General features: G+C 43.1%; 3 protein-coding genes across 5 annotated transcripts; 2 read left to right on the forward strand and 1 right to left on the reverse strand.

The window, feature by feature from the left end:
• Positions 2,159-4,236, forward strand: LOC8079871 (suppressor of ferric uptake 1). 3 transcript variants are annotated; one of them, XM_021446713.1, is made up of 2 exons: positions 2,159-2,543; positions 2,633-4,236. In XM_021446713.1, exons 1-2 carry the CDS (start codon positions 2,172-2,174, stop codon positions 4,028-4,030), a joined length of 1,770 nt encoding a protein of 589 aa, XP_021302388.1. In that variant the 5' UTR covers positions 2,159-2,171; the 3' UTR covers positions 4,031-4,236. The 3 variants fall into 3 exon arrangements, with proteins under 3 accessions (XP_021302388.1, XP_002441888.2, XP_021302389.1); XM_002441843.2 differs by having other exon boundaries at positions 2,162-2,543; positions 2,663-4,236; XM_021446714.1 differs by having other exon boundaries at positions 2,165-2,543; positions 2,655-4,236.
• On the forward strand, positions 4,442-7,084 carry LOC110429940. The gene has a single exon (XM_021446715.1). It carries the CDS (start codon positions 5,838-5,840, stop codon positions 6,882-6,884), a length of 1,047 nt encoding a protein of 348 aa, XP_021302390.1. The 5' UTR covers positions 4,442-5,837; the 3' UTR covers positions 6,885-7,084.
• On the reverse strand, positions 7,297-8,489 carry LOC8079872 (glutathione S-transferase T3). Its single transcript, XM_002442840.1, has 2 exons — positions 8,049-8,489; positions 7,297-7,971 (listed from the first exon to the last, which is right to left on the reverse strand). The coding sequence occupies exons 1-2, from the start codon at positions 8,487-8,489 to the stop codon at positions 7,297-7,299; spliced, it is 1,116 nt and encodes a 371-aa protein (XP_002442885.1).

Genomic DNA, 24,728 nt, shown 5'->3' on the forward strand with positions numbered 1-24,728 from the left:
TCTCGGTAGAATTATTGCATCTTGTGAGGGCGATTTTTAGCTCCATCACCTCTGACCTCGACCACCATCTTCCTTGCACTCACCTTCCACCTTCACCACCATCACCTCCCACATTAGCCACCATAACCATCTGGAGAGGAGGTGGAGCTTGCGGAGGGGATTGGAGTTAAGCGCGAGAGAGGAAGAGCTCACCTGGGGGGCCAACTTAGATTGCCAAGGGTCTAGCAGAGCTCGCGCGGTGGATGGAGGCGAGCATGGGAGAGGTGGAGCTTGAGTGGAGGCTGGCTCATCAGGCGCATGACGATCTAGCGGATCTCACGTAGGCCCAGTGGAGATCATGTTCAGATTTTTTTTGGGGGGGGGGGGAGGGGGGGTGTAGGGACAGCGGAATTAAGGCGGGGTAAAGTAAGCTTAGCCGTGAGGCGACGTGGTTTGGGTGGCTAGCCAACTCTGCCTTCCCTGTTTTCATCTAGTCATTTCTTTTCCATTTTTTTTTGGCTTCCTAGAGCTGACTTAGCACTTAGGTAGGTGCACAAACACGAATAGGTTGCATTGTGGTAGTCTGGCTTGCCCCTAAGCCACTTATCCAAACAATCACTATATCTCTTTGTTTTGCACACGATCTATTTCTTATATACAATACTTTTCATTTGCTTAATACATCATTATTCTCCAACTTTGGTAACTTCTGTCGCTATATCCACATTGGTCAGGACACCATTCCTAATAATTGGTCTGGACGAGCCTCTACTCCCTCCATCCACAAATAACCGTCGCTGTTGATGTACGCGCCGTAAGTTTGACTCGATTTGTAGAAAATATGTGCAATATTTATATCTCCAAATACATATATTAAAAAACTAGATTCAAAGATCTTTCCAATAATACTAATTATGTACTAAATATTCACATATTTTAGTATATATTTAGTCAAAGTTGTTTCTCAAAAAGTGAAAATGATAGATATTTAGAAACAAAGAGAGTATGTCAACGATTGAAGCCACAAATTCCTCTAAAAATCCTAATCCATTCCCGTCTTGTAACACTAACTAAAAATCGCGATAGAGTCCAGGAATTTTTTATTGCTGGTTGGCTAAGATTGAGCTGAAGGAGTTTGCCACAATCTCAGTTGCTTTGCGAGGGTGAGTAATTCGAATTATGTCCTCTCACCAAAAAAAGTTTACCATCAGATATCTAGCAAAATTAACCTTAAACATATATATATAATTACTTCTTTGTGTTTGCAAGCTAAAATATCCTGAAACCTAAGCATTGAAAGCTCAATTGATTCTTTGTTTAATTTTGCTACCAAATGTTCTGTGATGGTTATATGCTTGTGTCATCAGATGGATTTCTTTAGTTGAATCATGTCTTTAATGTGTACTACCAATTGTACCCACGTGTTGTAACAGAGCATATATCTTATTACAACTAATGGCTTAGAGATTTATATAATGGTCTCATCGTCTATTCTAATAGGTATTAGAATCAAACTTTTTATGAACTAGATGCACAACCACACATGATTCTGACTGGTGTGGGCACTAGTCATGAGCCGGGTCTCAGACGAGATAAGGACAGGCACAAGAATATTACTGGAAGTAAAAATGACAAATGTGGTTGTGCGCTGAAACGAAACCCAAACACATCTTAGAATCGAACTCCGTATCACTTACATGAACTGTGAGTTCGGATAATATACGAGATACAAAGAGCGAGATACACTTTAGGCCTTGTTCAATTATTCCCCATTTGATGGGGGTTGGAGGGGATTAGGAGGGATTTTGACTTATTAGGGATTTAAACCACCTCAATCTCCTCTAAGGCTCTAATTTTCTTGGAATCATTTGCTAGGAAATAAGAAAGATGGTTGGGTGAATCCCATCTGCTCTTTAACATTAGATATAGATATAATATTAATATATACATATAGATATGAATACACTCCCTCTATTCTAAAAAGATAAAAGTCTCGCTTCTCATGGAGTCAACAATTCCAAACTCAACTAAATATATAAAAAAATTATTAATATTTATGATGCACTAAATTAATTATAAAATATATTTATAATAAATCTATTTAAAATATAAATAATGATAATATTTTTTTATAAAATTCGTCAAATTTAAGATTATTGAACTCATCGAAGAGGTATTCTATTTTTTTTGGAATGGATGAAAATTCAATCCATATTCATCATATTTTGTGTCACTACTATTTAAATCTTGTTTTTTTAAGGAAAGAAAATACAACTGAGGACACGCAAAGGATGGCGTTCTCACCTCCGACAAAGCTCGCCGGAATTCGTGAAAAGATTTGCGGTTTTCGTGAGCCTCTATGCGACCCAAAACAACACGGAGAAAAAAAAAACCGAGAGAGAGAGGGGCATCCGGGGCATGAGCATGACTCGTCATCTTTCCCAGCTCTCTTTCTTCCCCCCCTTGCTCTGCTGACGCGCCGGTCCGTCAAGTCGCCGCCTATCTGCTCGCTCGCCCGGCGGCCGCCGTCCATGGCGATGGCGGATGAAGGCGACAAAGGAGAGGTGCGGATCCATTAATCTCTCTCTTTACTTTGGGTGGTTGGGAAGATAAGTTCGCATCCTGTGCAATACGGCTCGGGAGCCTGCTAAAGATAGCATTTTTTTTTTGTCAAGCTGCGCAGCCGCCTGGATTAGACCCAAGAACCCGGCGATCTGCGGCGGCCATGGCGACCGGCGACATGGCCGGCGGCGGCGGCGGGGAGGGGGAGTCGGAGGGGGGCCCCGGCTACGTGCTCTCGCTCCCGGCGGCGTGGCTCCCCCTGCCCGTCGCCGTTTCCTGCCTGGACGCCACCGTCCGGCGCAAGGCGCGCAGCCGTCTCCGCCTCCGTGCCCAGCCGTCGGGCTGGTGGGCCTTCAAGCTCCCCGTCGTCCCTGCGCCGGAGGAGGCAAAGAGGCCGGTTCCCCCTGCGTCGGCGGTTAATAATCCGACCGAGGCGGCCCGTCCCCAGCGCCTGCGCGTGCGCCAGGCCCCGGTCCCCGACCCATACACCCCCGCGGCGGTGGAGGAGAGGCCGGCGAAGAGGGCTAGGTTGTGCCTGCAGTGCGGCGCGGCGGTGACGCCGCAGTGGAGGTCGGGGCCGATGGGGCAGGGCACGCTCTGCAACGCCTGCGGGGTCCGGCTCAAGGCGGCCGGGGCACTGCGGGGGCAGGTGCAGCGCCGCCCCACGCCGGCGACCGCGAGGACGCCCGCCCGACCACCGCCCCCGGACAGCCCGGTCTCGGAGTCGTCGCCCGACAGCCCGATCTGGGAGCCCGGGTCAGTTCCCGATGTTTACCTGGTGAGGAAGAAGCCTCTGAAGCGGGGGAAACCTCCGCCGCGTCCGAGGACGGAACCCGCGCCGGCGCCAGCGCCAGCGCCAGCCGTGTACCTCGTCAAGAAGAAGAAGAAGAAGAAAAAGGCGGCGGCTTCGGCGGATTCGTCGAGGAAGCCGTGGCGGCCCCGGAAGTCGGCGAAGCAGTGTCTGCACTGCGGGTCGTCGTCGACGCCGCAGTGGCGGGAGGGGCCGCTGGGCCGCAGCACGCTGTGCAACGCGTGCGGCGTGCGGTACAGGCAGGGGCGGCTGCTGCCGGAGTACCGGCCGATAGCGAGCCCCACCTTCGAGCCGTCGGAGCACGCCAACAGGCACAGCCAGGTGCTGCAGCTCCACCGGCATCGGAAGAGCCAGAGCCAGAGCCAGAGCCACCACCAGCAGCACCCTCTGCCCGTGGAGCATCACCCTCCGCGAGCCATGGACGTGCTCCAGTTTCCACCCCAGCGGTGGCACGTGAAGGAGGAGTACCCGCCGACGCCGGTCCACCAGCCTCTGAGCCTCGCCGGCGGCGTTGGGGGTCTGATGGTCGACGCGGCGGCAGATGCTGATGCAGGACAAGGCGGCGACCGTGGCAAGGGTAGTGACCTGAACAACGCGCCGAGCTCGCTGGACTCACTGCTGCTGGAGGGCCCGTCGGCGCCGCTGCTTGTCGACGGCGACCAGCCCTTGATCGACTAGCTAGCCAGAAGCCTACTAGGGGCAATCCAGCTGATTTGAGAGAATAGTAATCTTCTTGGTCTTTCTCCTTTTCTGAGATCTCTCGGTAACTTTATCAACTTTGGTTGTGTGTATTTGTTCGTCTTTCGGCAAAATTTTCGTGTAACTTTATCATGAATGGCAGGATTTGTAGCAATTGCTCCGGCCAAATCTAGGTGTTGTTGCAACAGAGATGATACTGGTATGAATGTATGATCGACCTGCAACTGTGGTTTCATGACTTCCATCACGAACCGTACTCCTGTCTAGTCCATGTAAAGTGAAACTGTGAGAGCAAAATTGGGCAAGATGAACTGCAGGTGTTGTACTGGATGTTCCTCAGCCCCAACTACCCCCCAACTACCTAGGACTAGTAGAGACGCTGATGAGATCACCATGGTGGTGATATGATGTTTCTACTCCCTTTTCACAGAAAAGAATGTCAGTTGTCAGCTGCTGCCTTGCCTAGAATGCCCTATTCCTCAATCTTTTGCCATGTTTCATTGATGAATTGGGAAACTACCTCCCTCTTTTGAGCTCCAGCTAGTGTTATCCACCTCCTGCCAATCTGCCATACTTGGTCAGCACAATCCTTGGCCCCTCACGGTCACGGCATTGTCACTTTGATCTTGTTTTTTTGACATGGTAGAGTTCGTCGTTACTGCAATCTTTGCAGGATGAAAAAGACGGTTGTGCTTCATAAGGAAGTCTCCAACAGTGTGTAGCCAGTTGTCTGCACCGGAGAGCTGAGTGTTTGTTGTTTGTTTATTTCTTATATTTTATATATTATACAAAAGACTCCCTGGGGCATCTTATACTTGATTGATATTAAGGAAAATAAGGACCGATACATAAAAGGTCATGCCAAGAAAGAAACTTGCATCAGATTTGACGAACTCTTCTCTATGGATACAATTATGGTAACAATGTGTTTTCTCCAATCACCATCGTGCCACCGGATGCAAATAGGGATAAACAGAGAGCCAAGCAAGATCGAGAGGAACTTAGAGCATCTCCAAGAGTTCCCTAAATTCCACTTGCCAAATCTTCTATTTTAGCAACTTGATAAAATATTTGCCAAGTCAAAATTTGTTGTTTCTCCAAGAGTTTGCTATTTGGGCTTGCGAAACTAAAAAATGAGGCCCACAAACCGGCTTTTGGTCCGACGGAATTAACAGGCAGGGGCTGTCACCGATTGTTTTCTGGCAGCCGGTGCACCCGCGACCGTATTCCTTGCCGCCGCCGCCGCCGAGGTGAACGATCAACTCCTCGTGAGATCAAGGCTGCGTGAGTCTCCCTCCTTTGTGAGATCAACCAGCGTCAGTCACATCAAGGCAGCAGGGTGCGTCACTCCCTCGCACAGGTAATTCACGAACCTCCTATCCGATATTTTTTTTTGTTTTTTGTTCATACAACTTCGAAGGACTGCTGATGTAGACAGTAATTCCTCACGAATCATGCCTAGGAAGAGATCTCTTCTCCAAAAACAATTGGATGATTCATCATCCGATGACGATTGTTCTATAATATTATCGGCTGCTCAAATTTTGCAAATCGCTAGCAAGGAAAAAGGGCCACATGGTGGATCTGTCAAAGGTCACAAAGTTATTTACCGTGATAGAGAAGCCGGCCATGAAAGGATGTATCAAGATTATTTGGCTGAAAATCCAACATATGGGTCCGAATTATTCCGTAGAAGGTTGTTCATAATAATTTTTAGATAAAATTGTTATATTTGATCTCATATTTATTTGTGTAAATATTTTGGTTATTTTGGTTCAGGTACCGGATGTCTAGGAATCTTTTCTTACGCATAATGAGTGATGTAGAAGACCATGATGACTACTTTGTGCAGAAAAGAAATGCAGCTAATGTTCTTGGCTTGAGTTGCTTCCAAAAAGTCACTGCGGCAATGCGTATGCTGACTTATGGAACAGCTGCTGATGCGGCAGATGAGTATGTTCGTATTGGTGAAAGTACAACGCTGGAGAGCCTGCGTCACTTCGTTCGTGCAGTTGTTGAGCTGTATGAAGATGAATACCTCAGGCAACCCAATGAGGCGGACACAACACGATTACTTGCAATGGGTGAGAAAAAAGGATTTTCAGGAATGTTAGGGTCCATTGACTGCATGCATTGGGTGTGGAAGAATTGTCCATATGATAAGCAGGGTCAGTACAAGGGCCATGTAGATAAGGCCACCATCATTTTGGAGGCTGTTGCTTCAGATGACCTTTGGATATGGCATGCTTTCTTTGGATTGCCCGGGTCTCATAATGATATCAATGTTCTTCATAGATCACCTTTGTTTGACAACCTGGCAGAAGGTAGAGCTCCAGCAGTTAACTTTTCTGTCAATGGCCACGACTACAACATGGGTTATTATCTTTCAGATGGCATATACCCATCTTGGGCTACTTTAATTCAGTCTATCAGTCGTCCTATGGGTAATAAGCAGCAATACTTTGCCAAAGCGCAAGAAGCAGCAAGGAAAATGGTGGAGAGGGCATTTGGCGTTCTTCAATCTAGGTTCGCCATTGTTCGTGGTGGGGCACGTTTTTGGGACATTGAGACATTAACACTAATCATGAGGGCTTGTGTTATCATGCATAACATGATCGTCGAAGATGAAGGATTCATGGTGGACCATAATGAGTCATTCGATTATGGAGGTGAGACTGTGGAACCTGCACGTGGCCGGCTAGCTCGCACGCTTGATGAATATATTGAAGCACATCAGCAAATCAGAAACAAAGACACCCATGTGCAACTGAAAGAAGATCTCATCGAACATCTTTGGAACCATCATCCAGATTTGTACTCATACAAAATATGAGCCTTATTTTGTATTAATTTAGCATTACAAAAATTTTACAAAGTATTTCGTGGCTTGGATATACATAATGTTGGTTGCCTCATCAGTGTAAAAGAATGCTGCAAATGCTTGTGCTATTGATGGCAGCACAAGGCGTTCCCTGCCCTGTACAAGCTTGGCAGAACGAATTTTCCAACTCAATGTTTACATAATGAAATCAGTCACGAATTACATCTGAATCCACACTATGTGCCATGGCAACAGCCACCTCGTAGAATAGATGAAGCACTTAATAAATTTAAGTAAATATCATCTGAAGATAATTAAATCATTTTGCCACCACCACTTCGTACTAAATAAATTTAAATAAATATCCAGAACTGAACTTATGATAGTTCAAATGACAAGAAATAAATGATCTAATAAACTTAATTTAATTTCCACGGTGTCTAGCGAGAATCTCCTTCTGCATCTTCTCAAGCCATTCACGCTGAATAGAGTTGAGGGAGGTCGGGTCGGCAAACATTATTTCTTTCTCATGCTTCAACAAGTCGGCTTGCGCTCTTGTCTCCTCCGCTTGTGCTCTTTTTTCCTCCGCTTCAGCATTTTTTTCCTCAATTTGAGCTTTCTTTTGCTCAGTAGCAAGTCGCTTCTTCTCTACCTCTAGTGCTTCCTTCTCTACCTCGAGTGCCGCCATGAACCTCTCTTGCTTTGCCTTCTCTTTTTCATTGTCAGCCACCTCCTTCTTCGCCCACATTTTGTCAAGGGCCTCCAAGCAAGCTTCGCCACCTCTTCGCCTAAGATTTTCTTTAACCTTCTTTACCCCATCAGATCTTTTTCTTGCTCCGGTTTCAGCACTACCACCAGCATCGGTGGCCTCCTTGTCTTGCTCATTGGTGGCAGCTTCCTCTTCCCTTGGCCGAGCCACCTTCGTGGCCTTCTTCTTGGTCTTGTTTCCTGCTGTTGATTGTTTCTCCATCTCTTGAAGTTCAGTCCTCTTGGCTTTCCACTTGTCCTCCTCCTTCAGTATATTCCAACAAGGCACAACATTGCATTTCTTCCCATCCTTGTTGTCCATTCTCGAGAACATCTTGAGGGCACTGGCAATCTGGTCAAGTGCATTGTCAATATATAGCAGTCAGAAACATAGCAACATGAAATTTAAAAAAAGTCTAGGCATAGTACCTTGTCTTGTATAGTTGTACCACTTTGATTTCTACGTTCAATTGCATCATAGCAAGAACAAAACTTGTTCACTAAAGTCTGAATTGTGAGCCATCTATGCAGTAAAGAACTTGCTGTCCTTGAAGGTGCATCTGCCTTTTTGTTCTTCTCAAAGTAAGCATGAACCTTACCCCAAAACGAGGTACGATTTTGGTTGGCCCCGTGGAGGGGATCTTTGCTAGCAGCCAACCATCCTTCACAAACAAGTTCGTCTTCTTCAACATTGAAATTTTTGGACCTCTTCGTTCCTTGATTTCCACGACTAGCAACAACTTCGATATCCGGACTAATCTGAGTTTCCTGAGGAGTCAATGGAATGACCAGGTCGTCCAAACCAGCAACATGGTTGCCTGCTTCCTGTAGAAGAATGTCCGACAGGAAATCATCTCCTCCCTGATCCATCGGAATGAGTCTGAAAAAGAATGATCTTTCAGAATTCATACAAACTAGCAAGAGTGTACAATAGAATAACATGAAATTGTAAGCATAGTACGATGAATTGCCGAAACAAAGAGGGATTAACACAGACAAGGCAGTAGCTATAGCTAGATCCATGCATAGGAACATTTTTTTTTCAACATAACAGGATCGACCAGATTCTGATTAAAAAATCGTAAGACATGGACTGATGGACACGACAACACCAAGAAAGATCGCAGACATTTGTAGGAGACTAGTGTGGTTCAGGGATGGATGATTCACCGGCCATTGATCGATCGTTGCCTCCCCCTCACGCAGCGGCATCGGTGCCGTTCACGCGACTGTGAGCGCGGCCATGATGCTCTTGCTGGGGATGATCCATCACATATATGAACACGGCAAAACAAGAACCAGACTGTATCGGAAAACAAGAACGACAGTAGACCTAATCGAAAAAAGAAGAACCAGGGTGCAGATGATCATCAGATACGAATTCGGCGGCCAAATCTGGCTAGCGTAGCAAGGCTAACATCAAAACGACACAGGTGAAGGCACCCCGACGGCGACGGTGCGGCCGGCTGCGTCCGGGCTGCAACCTGCGAGGGAGGAGTCCGGCGCGGGAGGGCGCCGCGGGCCGCGAGCAAGGCCTAGAGCACCGGCAATACACCTTCTCTGGGATCGGAGAAACGAACCTTCAGCAGTACAGGTCCGGCGATCTTCTGGACGCAGCGCCGATCTTCTGGAACTCAGCGGTGTAGCGGCGGCGTTGGCTTCCCAGGGGACGTGCGAAGTAAACCAGATCGACCGTGCGAGGCCGCGCGTTGATTTCGCGAACGAGTACGCCGCGCGGAAACCTAGACGCGCGGAGGGAAGTTTTGGCAAGCGAAGGGTTTTGGCAAATGTGAATAGCAAACTCTTGGAGAACGTTTTCTGCAACTTTTGCCAAATTTTGTAGAATACCAAGTGGAATAGCTAACTCTTGGAGATGCTCTTAGGGGCTGATTGGTAGGCTGGATCAGTCTGTCCTCGCATGCTTTACCTAGGTGGTCTCATTTGAGTGTTGTGTTTGGTTTCCTCTGCTGAATGAAAACGATGCATGAGACCATGCATTTCAGGCTGACTTGATGCAGGCAATGCGTACGCAGAAATCGAGCTTCCCTCGTGATACAGGCTGAGATGATACAGGTAAGATGTTAGGGTCCACTTGCAGCCACACAAAAAAATTCTTCATACACCCAACCAATCAACAACTCTCTTCACCCCGGTCCAGTTTATTTACAAACCAAACAAACCTGCATGTATATTTGTGTACTGAACGTCATGGGCCTGAACCTCGTCACCATCCTAGATGCCTCCTTCAATCGCAACCAATCACACCCTTAGCTTATCAGCCGAATCTACCAGTCATTCAGCAGTGTTTTTCTCTTACAAGAAATCAGGCAACAATACTTTCTATCATGGTTTATCAGCCAAACGAACAAGGACATGCGCAATAGCCGTTGGTCCTGAAGGACATATGCATAGGAAGACTGCAATAGGCGTCAATCTCGATTGCTGAAGAACATATCCACAGAACTGATGGAAGAACATCAACAAGTTCATACATTGAAACTAATCTGGATCCTCTCATGCAACACCATCCCTTGACAGAACCATAAACATCATAAAAGCCTTCACTAGTGCTGGATGGATCAACATCGAGGTGGAGAGCAAACCGGAAGACCAATATTCCAAAAAGTGTAAGAGCATATCTAAGAGTCATTCTAAATCACATTCTCTAAATTATCATTTGGAGAGTCATTTATATAAAACCGTTTTCTATATCTTTTCATTCTCCAATAATCTTTCTAAATCTTATACGCACTCTAGAGATCCATTGTCATCTTCTATTTTTAGCTAGCGAGAAATTTAGAATAGAAGATGACTATATTTGGATAACCATTTAGAAAATCTAGTAAATCTCTATTCCTAGAATTTAGAAATGATTTAGAGAGTCTCTTGGAGTTGTTCTTAACTCCGCCTACAACACTATGGACACACAATCCATAACTAATCATACATTGATGAAAAAACTATTACAACAAGATTGACAAGGAACCAACACAAGAAAAATCCACCACTACCTCCTTGGTCTTGTAAAAAAACAAAAATCCACCACCACCTCCACCTGTGGGCAAGAAAATAGTCCTCTACTAGAGAGATGGATACCTAGTCCCCTTTCTATCGGGAACTCACTAGAGAGGAGGGAGGGGGACTGGAGGGATGACAGCTAGTGGTGAGTTGATTGTACACCTAATATAGCATATCGGGTTTTTGTGTAATACAAAAATACATATTTTTTTTTAAATTTTCCTTCAATGTTTCCATATAAATCAAGACCAAACTAAGTCAAATATCTCTTCTTCTCTTGTTCCAAAATCCCAACCTAAGTTCTATTTCCTAAAGAATTTCGCAAGTGTGTTGACAAAACCAAAACCTTGGAAGGCTATGTTTAAACAAGTTTCAACCTATGTTTCACATGAAGTAAATTAGGCCCTGTTTATATTTGAAATTTTTTGGCCAAAGTGGTAAAAAATTTTGTGGTGAGAACACGCGAAAAATTTTAGGTGTTTAGTTTGGCAAAAAAAATTTCTGACACAACTTGGGCTGCATGTATTTGCAGTTGTCATTGGTGGGCTTCCATGGGAGTGCGTGCACAGTTGCTGCCCAAAATTTTGGGGCAAAAATTTTTGCCCCAAAATTTTTTGGCCCCGTTTAGTTCCCAGGCCCCAATTCCACAAATTTTTTTTCTCTTTGGGCCAAAAAATTTCAAATCTAAACAGGCCCTTAGTATAAAAATTTGAAGGTTGAATTTGAGCTAACGCTCAGATTCAGTCAAAGCATGTTCGCTTGTGTGAAAAGTCATGGCTGAAATTATTATCATCGATTTATTGCGAGAGAGAAACATTACTGGCTAGCAGAAAAAGTACAACTTATAAGACAAGCGAACGTATGTGTTTTCTGTTGTGAAGACATTTTCTAAGCCTTTATTACAAAAATGTTTTAGGAAGCTTTTACAAAACAAAATCCTATTTGTTCCTAAAGATTTTGATTTAAAACATGTAGCTAGTGTGCTCAAACATATTTTGAAAATGTTTTGGTTATAATTAAAATAAAATGGGTGTTAACCCCCTAATTTGAAGAGTAGAGATTTATGGAAAGCCTAATAGAACTATTTTCGGAATAGTGTGACAAAACCCAAAACCTTTGACAAGTTTTTGGTTATGAACTAATAACATTTTTCCATACCGTTTGCCAAATGTTTTCCTTTATAAAACAAATGACCATCTGAATATTTTCTATCTAAACTAGAGACTATGAGTAATGGTTTTAGAATCTTATGTAAGAAACTATCGATTTTACTACAAAATTTAACAAGCAACTATCTATTATGGAATCTTATGTAAGCAACTATCTTATGAGTAATGGTTTTTTTTTCAAAATACCATTTTACCTCACGATACAACAACAAGGTTCGAATTTGAGCTGTCACTCAAATCCAATCCAAACCATTCTATACCCCTTCCTCTCCCTTTTAAATTTTCCTAATTAACTTTGTGCATTCATACCAAACTAGACGCATATGTGGAGCACTTGGATCTTCATTTGGAAGCTTATCTTCTTTGAAAACCCCCATGTTTGAAAAAATGGAAAGGGCGTTTATTTCCCACTTGCATTGCCCAACCAACCTCCAGGCCTATCTGGCCCGCGCCAAACCCCACAATCTACAAGCTCCATGCCGCACACGGGTCCTTGGATTCACCACGAATGGGTCAAATTTCGGTGAAACTCGCGCATTTCGGTAGAGCCCGAGATAAAATTGAACCGGCCCAAATATTTTGGCCCAGCTTAAATTTTCAGCCCATTCTATTATTTAGCAAGAGCCCACACAAACACTACTGAGCCAAGCCTTGTCACGCACGCTGCTTGTGCCACCGCCACCGCCACCGCCAGCTCCGTTCCCCACCGCCTGCTCTGCTGTCTGCTCCGACTCCGATCCAGTGCCGTCGCTGCTGCCTACCACTGAATCGTCGTCCGCACCGTCGTCGGCATTGTTCTACTAGCTCGTTTATGCATGCGCCGTACGTCTCGGTGCCCGGCCGTTGCCACTTGTACGTAGCTGCTGCTGCATGTTCCAATCCGGCCGGCACCGCCGCCACATCCTCTTCATGCCCACTGCCATGTCTAGACGGCCATAGGGCTAGCGGTGCGGTGGCGGGCCAGTGCAGTGACGAGGCAGTGCGCGCGGCGCCGTGCCGAGCAGCTGCGTTTCGGTGTAGACGAACGGGCCGGGCATCGATCGTCTTCGGCTCTGGCAGCGACTTTGCGATGGTGAACGCTAGCTTCCGCCGAGGTGGCCCCTCCTCTCCGGCTCGGTGTGGCCTGCATGGTGGTGGCAGGCAGGGGTGGATGATGGGAGAGGCTAGGGCGCTCCAGGCTAGGGTTAAGGGCGGCTGAGCGGGAGTGTGGGGTGCCTGCTTGGTGCTCCCGGCCGGCCCGTTTCGAGCAGCTGCTTGGTGCAAGGACGCTACGCTATACAGGGGTGGCAGGGGTGCGGCAATGTCAGCGGCCGAGCATTGCGAGGTTGTGGTAGTGTGGATTGCGGATGTGGTGGCCTTGAGACAAGTGTGTCTTCTTCTGGTGGATGTTTTGAGAAGCTTTTGATGGCTGGATATATATATATATATATATATATATATATATATATATATATATATATATATATATATATATATATATATATATGAGTTTTCTGTTTTTTGGGTGTCGTTTTGTTGCCTAGGTTGGTGATGTGTTTAATTAGTCGGAAAGTTGATGTTGTTTGGAGTAGTTTTATATGTAAACAATCCGCAAAAAAAAAAGTTTTATATGAGTTTTCTGTTTTTTGGGTGTCGTTTTGTTGCCTAGGTTGGTGATGTGTTTAATTAGTCGGAAAGTTGATGTTGTTTGGAGTAGTTTTATATGTAAACAATCCGCAAAAAAAAAAAGTTTTATATGTAAACAACAGGGCCGTGTCCAGAAAATAGAAGCCCCCGGAGCGGGCCCCAAAATTTATAAAATTTGTAAGGCTAATAAATTAAGATATATTTTCACTTATCAATATAATTGGAGTATGTATTTTTTTATATAATAAAACAAATGTTAATTCTAAAATAGTAAAAGTATTATTGAACTCAAGTTCTACTGAAAAACACCATTATTTGTTTTTTTTTCCATTGAAATGGAGTCTCCAATTGTATCTCCATATTTAATATTCTCCAATACACTGGAACGACAAGATATGGACATGTTGATGCCTAAAGCCTTCAACCCTTTGCTCTAAAAACAGAATAAAGAAATAACCAACCGGACTCTGCTCGGTGGTTTGCTTGTATTTTTGTAACACCCAAAAATTTGCAACCTTTGAAATAGGTGAAAAATGATTTAATTTTGTATTTTTGTGCTCATGAGAATATAGGGAGAATAATATTTTTTCTTTAAAATAAAATTTATTATAGGGCTTAGCAACAATTGTGTGTTAATCATGCTGGTGCATTTTATTTTTGAGATGAGTGATTTTGAACAAGCTACTAACTGAATTTAAATGCTTTTAAAAATGTTTATAATTGGTTTTGAAACCAGAAAAGAAAAGAAAAAAAAAGGAAAACCTCCCTGGAATAACCAGGCCGCAGCCCAGAAACCCCCCGCGCGCCTCCTCCCCCTCCGGCCTGCTTGCGCGGCCCACCAGGCCCCAGGCCGACCCGCGCGTTTTCCCTCTCTCTCTCTGTGTGGATGACGAGCGGGCCCATTCTCTTCTCCCACCGCCAGCCGGGCCCCGCATGTCAGCGCTCCAATCCTCTTCCTCGAGCGTCTTCGAGCCGGACTCGGTGGAAATCACCGAATCAATCCCGTGATACCCGGATCGATTTCCGTGCGCCGCAAGCCCCTATAAAGGTCTTAGACGTCGGTCGCGCTCCGTTGCTTCAAACCCGCCGCGAAACCAAGCCCTAGACGCCGCTCTTCGCCGAGTTCGAGATCCCGCCGAGCTTGGAGTCGAACTGCCACCGCCGCGCGCTCCTCCTATTCCCTTTTGGACCGAACCGAGGACGCAGTCGACTTCGCGGTGAGCTGCTCGTCATCCCGGAGTTTTTCTTTCTCGAAACGGTGCTCGGAAACGGGAAGTCACTGTGCGCCGACGAGCTCCGGGTGGCGCCCATGGCGCGCCACCGTGCCGGAGCTGGAAATCGGCCGGGCTGTGCTGAAAGACGTTTTCAGATATTTACAAAACTGCCATTGAATTAGTTTTGGCCATAAAATGGTCATTTTAACTCCGTTTTTGTCCATTCAAATTGCGTTAGGTTCGTAATTACATGCTCTACATGTTAGAAATATTAGTTTACTGTTTTGAAACTTTTTATTTCTGCAGTAGCATTTAATTAATTATTTACCTATAGGAAATCTTAGAAAATTCATATCTTCTACGTTTTAATTCCGATTTTCGTGAACTTTACGTTTGTATGATCGTAGCGCTGCGTAGAATATTTTTTATAAACTTTTATCTTTTATTTACCACTGTTTGGTGTATTGTTCTAATTATATCTTGTTTGCTTCGTGTATGATTGTCTACATTGGATTGCGTGTTGTTGATTGATGATCGGGTATAGACGGTGAGCGATACGTTGGTGAGCAAGATCAAGTTTTTGAAGACCAGCAGGCTCAGGAGAGTTTTGATCAAGGCAAGTATAACTTGGGACCATCCTTGTTACCTATTCACTTATAACTACATATATATATCATATGCATGCTATCACCTTGTCGACCTTAGCAAAATCATAGATGATTGTTACCTGGATTCCTTGTTACCTACTTGATATGCATTTGGTGTAGATGTGCTAGTGCTTGATATAATCCATGATCTTGTAAGATGATTAATAGATATGCAATGAACATAAAAGAATGACAAATAACTGTATGAGATCTTGTCTGTAAGTGATCACCGGGACAACAGTGCAACCATGAGGGCTATAATGGCTCTGGCTTTAGCTCAGTATGAAGAACTTTTCTAGCTTGTTAGCGGTTACCCGAAAGGGCGGAGGGGCTGAACCGTTTTGGGTATAGTGCGAGCCCCTGTCCCTATGTGTATAGGCTGCGCGTCATTGTGCCATTCGGAAGGGGGGTATCTATATCTGCGCGCAAAGGAAACCTTGCGGCCCTAACATGTTAGACGAACTTTTGAAAGGCTTCATAGTGATCCCTGCCGACCTTCCTTGGTAGTGGGTTAAGAGGTCGACGGGCCTCGGGCGAAAGGGTAAATCATGACTCATGGGTAAAGATGTACAACCTCTGCAGAGTGTAAAACTGGTATACTAGCCGTGCTCACGGTTATGAGCGGCCTTGGGGGTTCTTGCTGCGCCGACGATGAGCTTATTAAGTTGTTATGTTCATTTGATTATCGTTTATGCTATGAATTAATTATGCTTACACTTGATCATGGAATTAAAGGAATATTTATGTTACCTTGACAATTGCTCATTAATTATGAACATGCTATCCACCATTAAAAGCTAAATGCAGTCAAACCAGTGTCAGCTATTTGAGCCTCATGAACCCCTGGTTATACTTGTTGAGTACGATATGTGCTCACTCTTGCAATTTCCCAACACCTCAGGGTATGATAATGAAGATGACTGGAATGAGGATTATCGGTATGAGTACTAGGTTTGGAGTCAACCAGTCAACAGTGTCCCTGTGTGGAGCTTCCGTCGAGAGCGTTGTTTACTTTATGCTATCATTTTTGTATGAGACTATGTGATTCAATATATATTCCGCTATGTAATAAACACTGCAATGGTACATTTGAGATTTGTCTACTTATGTGTGCGACTGTTTCTGGGGCACATATGAGTCTTTTATGCATCCTATTTTGTTCTTAAAATATGGGTGTGACAAATTGGTATCAGAGCTTTGTTGACTGTCGGACGCAAGCCTAGTTAGAAATTGGCCGTCATAAGGTTTTGAAATTGCTATAAAATCCTTGTTCTATAAACCTTGATATTTTCTTCTACACTATATCCTATTCATCTTCACCTTGTTGCTTATCTTAAAGACTTGTTCTCATCCCCACTCCTTGCTTTGAATATGCTTTTAGAACCTTCTCTTACCACCTGCTTACATAGTTGAAAGAGAATTTTAGGAATCTTTGCCCTTAATAGGAAGAGAACGATAGTACCGCAAGTTGAGTTAATGCTTGAAATGTGAACCTTTGATGCTTGGTTTGGTTTGTTATTATGCTTATGCTTGATTTGGATCTTTGTAATGAGTGCAATGATCTTGTGGATTTCCTCTACAATTTCATTTAGTTTATAGGCTTAAGGCATAAGGATTAATGAACTAAATAGTTGGGGTTGGTTAAAATTCTGTTTCTGTCCTTTGCTGTTTTATGGAGCAGTCTGCAATGAATCTGGTACATCTCAAAATCTGTTCATGCAATGTCCATCAAATTTTTCTGGGAACAAGTAGACTTCCATATCTTTCCAATGCCGCAAGAATGACCATATCATCGATTATGAGCTGAGAGTTATGACTGTTTCAAGTTGAGGTTTCTGCGCAGTCTGGAATTCTGGAACAGTTTCGGTTGTACCCAGTTTTTGGTTAACCTCACGTTGGAATCTGGTAATATGATCTAAATGAAAGTTGTAGACAATTTCTTTATCTTTCCAACGGTGTACAGCATGTATCCTTTTGAATTCTGGAACGCGAGATATTACCGAATTATCCTACTCATGATCTAGATTTGGCAGCTGTGGTTCATGCATTGAAGATTTGGAGACACTATTTGATTGGGCATAAGAGTGACATATACACTGATCATAAGAGTTTGAAGTATATCTTCACCCAGACCGACTTGAACTTGAGGCAACGAAGATGGTTGGAACTGATAAAGGATTATGATTTGGAAGTGCATTATCATCCTGGGAAGGCGAACGTCGTAGCCGATGCACTTAGCAGAAAGAAACATGCTAATGAGCTTCGTGCGACACCTGAATCTGAAGAGTTGTGTGCTGAATTTGCATATTTGAACTTGGGAATCGTAGTAAACGCTATGGAGATTGAGGTCACTCCTACTCTAGAGGAAGAGATATTGAAAGGACAGTTGGAAGATGAGAAACTGAAGAAGATAGCCCGGAATGTGGTACTAGGCAAAGCACCAGGATTCAGAATAGATGACAAGGGTGTACTATGGTTTGGAAAAAGGATATGTGTTCCTGAAGTGAAGGCTATTCGTGATATGATTCTGAGAGTTGCTCAGTCTCGTCAGAAAAGTTATGCGGATACACGTAGGAGAGAACTAGCTTTCGAGGAAGGTGATTATGTCTATCTAAAAGTGTCACCTATGCGGAGTGTGAAGAGGTTTAATATGAAGGGAAAGCTAGCTCCAAGGTATGTTGGTCCGTTTAAAGTTTTGCAAAGGTGTGGAGAAGTAGCATATCAGTTGGAGTTGCCTGAAAGTTTATCTGGTGTGCATGATGTGTTCCATGTGTCACAACTTAAGAAGTGTTTGCGTGTACCTGAGGAGCAAATACCATTGGAAGAGCTTTCTGTTAAAGGTGATCTCACTTATGAAGAGTATCCAGTCAGAATACTAGAGACAGCTGAGAGAGTCACCAGAAGTCGGGTTATTAGAATGTGCAAAGTGCAGTGGAATCGGTATTCGGAAGCAGATGCAACTTGGGAAAGAGAGGATGATCTGAGAAAATCATATTCATATTTGTTTGAGTAAGTTCTGCTCAATCTCGAGGACGAGATTCTTTTAAGGGGGTAGGTTTGTAACACCCAAAAATTTGCAACCTTTGAAATAGGTGAAAAATGATTTAATTTTGTATTTTTGTGCTCATGAGAATATAGGGAGAATAATATTTTTTCTTTAAAATAAAATTTATTATAGGGCTTAGCAACAATTGTGTGTTAATCATGCTGGTGCATTTTATTTTTGAGATGAGTGATTTTGAACAAGCTACTAACTGAATTTAAATGCTTTTAAAAATGTTTATAATTGGTTTTGAAACCAGAAAAGAAAAGAAAAAAAAAAGGAAAACCTCCCTGGAATAACCAGGCCGCAGCCCAGAAACCCCCCGCGCGCCTCCTCCCCCTCCGGCCTGCTTGCGCGGCCCACCAGGCCCCAGGCCGACCCGCGCGTTTTCCCTCTCTCTCTCTGTGTGGATGACGAGCGGGCCCATTCTCTTCTCCCACCGCCAGCCGGGCCCCGCATGTCAGCGCTCCAATCCTCTTCCTCGAGCGTCTTCGAGCCGGACTCGGTGGAAATCACCGAATCAATCCCGTGATACCCGGATCGATTTCCGTGCGCCGCAAGCCCCTATAAAGGTCTTAGACGTCGGTCGCGCTCCGTTGCTTCAAACCCGCCGCGAAACCAAGCCCTAGACGCCGCTCTTCGCCGAGTTCGAGATCCCGCCGAGCTTGGAGTCGAACTGCCACCGCCGCGCGCTCCTCCTATTCCCTTTTGGACCGAACCGAGGACGCAGTCGACTTCGCGGTGAGCTGCTCGTCATCCCGGAGTTTTTCTTTCTCGAAACGGTGCTCGGAAACGGGAAGTCACTGTGCGCCGATGAGCTCCGGGTGGCGCCCATGGCGTGCCACCGTGCCGGAGCTGGAAATCGGCCGGGCTGTGCTGAAAGACGTTTTCAGATATTTACAAAACTGCCATTGAATTAGTTTTGGCCATAAAATGGTCATTTTAACTCCGTTTTTGTCCATTCAAATTGCGTTAGGTTCGTAATTACATGCTCTACATGTTAGAAATATTAGTTTACTGTTTTGAAACTTTTTATTTCTGCAGTAGCATTTAATTAATTATTTACCTATAGGAAATCTTAGAAAATTCATATCTTCTACGTTTTAATTCCGATTTTCGTGAACTTTACGTTTGTATGATCGTAGCGCTGCGTAGAATATTTTTTATAAACTTTTATCTTTTATTTACCACTGTTTGGTGTATTGTTCTAATTATATCTTGTTTGCTTCGTGTATGATTGTCTACATTGGATTGCGTGTTGTTGATTGATGATCGGGTATAGACGGTGAGCGATACGTTGGTGAGCAAGATCAAGTTTTTGAAGACCAGCAGGCTCAGGAGAGTTTTGATCAAGGCAAGTATAACTTGGGACCATCCTTGTTACCTATTCACTTATAACTACATATATATATCATATGCATGCTATCACCTTGTCGACCTTAGCAAAATCATAGATGATTGTTACCTGGATTCCTTGTTACCTACTTGATATGCATTTGGTGTAGATGTGCTAGTGCTTGATATAATCCATGATCTTGTAAGATGATTAATAGATATGCAATGAACATAAAAGAATGACAAATAACTGTATGAGATCTTGTCTGTAAGTGATCACCGGGACAACAGTGCAACCATGAGGGCTATAATGGCTCTGGCTTTAGCTCAGTATGAAGAACTTTTCTAGCTTGTTAGCGGTTACCCGAAAGGGCGGAGGGGCTGAACCGTTTTGGGTATAGTGCGAGCCCCTGTCCCTATGTGTATAGGCTGCGCGTCATTGTGCCATTCGGAAGGGGGGTATCTATATCTGCGCGCAAAGGAAACCTTGCGGCCCTAACATGTTAGACGAACTTTTGAAAGGCTTCATAGTGATCCCTGCCGACCTTCCTTGGTAGTGGGTTAAGAGGTCGACGGGCCTCGGGCGAAAGGGTAAATCATGACTCATGGGTAAAGATGTACAACCTCTGCAGAGTGTAAAACTGGTATACTAGCCGTGCTCACGGTTATGAGCGGCCTTGGGGGTTCTTGCTGCGCCGACGATGAGCTTATTAAGTTGTTATGTTCATTTGATTATCGTTTATGCTATGAATTAATTATGCTTACACTTGATCATGGAATTAAAGGAATATTTATGTTACCTTGACAATTGCTCATTAATTATGAACATGCTATCCACCATTAAAAGCTAAATGCAGTCAAACCAGTGTCAGCTATTTGAGCCTCATGAACCCCTGGTTATACTTGTTGAGTACGATATGTGCTCACTCTTGCAATTTCCCAACACCTCAGGGTATGATAATGAAGATGACTGGAATGAGGATTATCGGTATGAGTACTAGGTTTGGAGTCAACCAGTCAACAGTGTCCCTGTGTGGAGCTTCCGTCGAGAGCGTTGTTTACTTTATGCTATCATTTTTGTATGAGACTATGTGATTCAATATATATTCCGCTATGTAATAAACACTGCAATGGTACATTTGAGATTTGTCTACTTATGTGTGCGACTGTTTCTGGGGCACATATGAGTCTTTTATGCATCCTATTTTGTTCTTAAAATATAGGTGTGACAAATTTGCTATCATTGGTGTTAGGTGTCAAAGCCGTTTGCCTGCATACTAGATCTCATAACGCGAGGCTAACTGAATGATTAAGTTTTCGATATAGACGGACAACAAGCACCGGATCTCACAAGCTAACCTATATTGCCTAAAACCTGCAAGTGGCGACCCCATTAATTTTGGGGCTCTGTTCCGTTGCTCACTTCGCACGCCCTCTTTGACGTCCCTGGTAAACAGTTAACCCAAGGGTTTGGATCTGGGTTCAAACTTTATTCTAATAAAGCTGGGCTGGGCCTTTTTTTTCGAACCGAGGGAACTTCCCCATTTCCATTGAATGAACAACGGAAATACCGTTCATACAAAGAGTCTGAAGAACAGAAAAAGATAACTAGACAGTAGCAAAACTACAGAGACTACAGGACCACGAAACTTACGACAACTACAACTTGCCAACACATCATATTGAGCGCACCAGCAAACAAGCCAAGGTTGATTACACAAAAGCTTAAGCAAGCGACAAACAGTCTTCCTCAGGATATATAGTTTCTTGCAAAAAACGAAACATCATTCTGTCTCCAACATCTTGATTACTCCTGTCCATCCGGCTTGTCATCTTGATCAATTGACTTGTTGTTCTCCAGAGAACGATGCTCTTGTTCTTTCACCTCTTTACTCACCAGCTGCATGGCAATTTTCAGCATTGTATTTGCTCCAGCGATCAGCTGCTCCTTGTCTTCATCCAAAAATAAACCTGCCCAGTACTCCATAAGCAAACAAGCATAACATATAATATATGAATTGGACTTGTAACAACCTTGCCCTCAAAACGGGCACTATTTCTAGTCTTCCAGATTGCCCAACAAATAGCAGCAATGCCTATAGCATGAAACTTGTTGCCATAAGGTAGCCATTGCTCACACCAAGCCCAGCATTGATTAAAATTTCTAGGTACATTGGATGCACCTAAACAATGTGCCACAATAGCCCAAACTGCTTTGGCCAAACTGCATTGAAATAATAGATGTGAAACAGATTCATTGCTCTCACTAGAACGAAGGATCACCAGTCCACTTCCTTTTAGTCATATTATCCCTAGTAAGTAAAGCATTATTTGCCACAAGCCATAGAAAAATTTTGATTTTAGCAGGTATCTTTCCTTTCCAAATTTTCTTATAATAGATGTCTGCATCATTAGTAGTAAGAAATTTATAAACTGATTTAACAGAAAAGCAACCTTTCTTATCAAACTTCCAAATTACCACATCCTCCTCATTTGTTAAAGTAATTCTCTCAACTCTACTAAGAATGTTGTTCCAATCTAGTCTCTTATTGTCTACTAACCATCTAGCAAAATTGATAGAGCTCTGTTTCATCTGAGATACAGAAATATCTGGTTGCATGCAAATTTTAAACAAGTCTGGAAACAAACATTCAAGGGATTTATCAAAGAGCCAACTATCTTTCCAGAACATAGTTTTATCACCATTTCTTATTTTCAGCTTCCTTCCTTGTAGATATATATGTCTAATTTTTAAGAGATCAGACCAAATTGCTGAGTCATTCTGCCTGTGTTTCACAGTACAGATGTTTTTTCCTCCGATATTTGTATTGTACAATGTCTTGCCAAAGACCTTTCTCATTGTCAAGCTTCCACCGCCATTTACAGAGCAAACTGATATTCATTTTTCTAAGATCCTTAATACCTAACCCACCTTTCTTCTTGTGCTTACAGATTTTAGTCCATTTTAGCAAATGATATTTCTTTTTAGTACCTCCACCTTGCCAGAAAAACTTCCTTCTCACTTTATCCATTTTGGCTATGATACTTTTAGGCAACAAATATATAGACATATGATATATTGGTGAATTGCTTAAACTAGAATTGAGTAAAACTGTTCTCCTAGCAATAGACATCATACCCCCTTTCCATGGATCCAGTTTCTTATTATTTTTTTCAACCAAAGGTAACCAATCAATGACATGTAGTCTGCTTGGGCTAACAGGAACACCAAGATATTTAATAGGGAAGATACCAGTCTGACAGTTGAAAATTTCAGCATAAACATTAGCCCAATTAGCATTATCATTTATAACCAGCACTTCACTCTTGTAAAAGTTAATTTTGAGACCAACCATCAATTCATACATATATAAAAGCAAATTCATATTTCTAGCTCCCTCTAGATTATGCTCAAGACAAATTATGGTATCATCAGCATATTGTAGCACTGCTACACCTTTGCTAACAATGTGATCTATCAAACCTGAGAAAAGATTATTTGATTGAGCTTTGTGAATCATTCGAGATAGACCATCAGCCACAAAATTGAACAGAATTGGTGACAAAGGGTCACCCTGTCTCACCCCTTTGTAACTCTTAATATAAGGACCAGTTAGGTTGTTTAACTTGACACTAACTGTCCCCCCAGAAACTACTTGTTCAATCCACTTACACCATTTATCATCAAAACCCCTCGCAGCTAAACAACTAAACAAGAAGTTCCACTTGACCTTATCATAAGCCTTTTCAATCTAGCTTAAGAATAATTCCCACCTGATTCCTCCTTTTTGTCTCATGAAGAATTTCATGCAAAACCATCACCCCATTCATGATATTCCTCCCCTTCATGAAAGCTGTTTGATTAGGATGAATGAGTTTGTCTGCTACTTTTTCAAGTCTCAAAGTCAGAGTTTTTGTGATGAGTTTATACAAACAGTTCAAGAGACAAATGGGTCTAAATTGTTGAATTTTAGAAGCATCAGTAATTTTGGGCAAAAGAGTAATGATACCATAATTGATTCTACTAATATCAATTTTGCCTTCATAGAAATCATCAAACAACTGAACTATATCATCTTTAACTATATTCCAACAAGTTTGATAGAACTCTACTGGTACTTTGTCAGGCCCAACAGCTTTATTTTTTTCCATTTGGAACAAGGCTTCTTTAATCTCTGTCTCAGAGAAAGGTTTAGTCAAATTTGAATTATCTTCATCAGAGACCTTTTCCAATACTGTTATCAATACAAATATTATGATCTTCAGCAGGACCAAAAAGATCAGCATAGTACTCAGTTGCATGCTTCAAAAGATTTTCATCACCCTCAATTACAATTCCATCACTTTCTAGGAATAAAACTGAATTTTTCCTCTTCCTCCCATTAGCAATACTATTAAAGTATTTAGTATTACTATCACCTTTGAGCAGCCATTGCTCATGGCACCTCTTTACCCAGTAGGATTCCTCTTGATCCAAAAGCTGCAAGGATTCCTTGATCAGCCAAACCTTTCTAGCCATTTGTTCCTAAGTAAGACTGTCTTTTTCCTCTATACCTTCTAACTCAAATAATTCTTAACTCACCATTTTCCTTTTTTTCCTCAATTCCCCTTGCAAGTTAAAACCCCAACCCTTAAAATATTGTTTCAAAAGTTTCAATTTTTGTTGTATTCTATCCAAAGAAGTTCTAGCATTACAATGCTTTGACTAGATTTTTTCAACTGCTCCTAAAAACTCAGGATTATCCAACCAATTAAGCTCAAATCTAAACTGCAAAAATTTAAGAGGTTTATGACAATCAGAGGATAGTATCAGAGGATTATGATCAGAGATTTCTCTAGGAAGTCTCTTGACCATAGCAGTTGGAAAAATATCTTCCCAATCTCTAGAAACCAAAATCCTATCAAGCTTTTCAAGAGTAGGATCCTCTTGATTATTAGACCAAGTATATAAACCACCAGTCATAACAAATCTCTTTAAGCTCATAAAAGCCAATCAGAGAATTAAAGAGGTTTGAAAACTTAGTTAAACCATGAAGCTTATTTCTCTCATTGGCAAA

This window comes from Sorghum bicolor, chromosome 8, assembly GCF_000003195.3.
Source record: "Sorghum bicolor cultivar BTx623 chromosome 8, Sorghum_bicolor_NCBIv3, whole genome shotgun sequence".
Taxonomy (NCBI): domain Eukaryota; kingdom Viridiplantae; phylum Streptophyta; class Magnoliopsida; order Poales; family Poaceae; genus Sorghum; species Sorghum bicolor.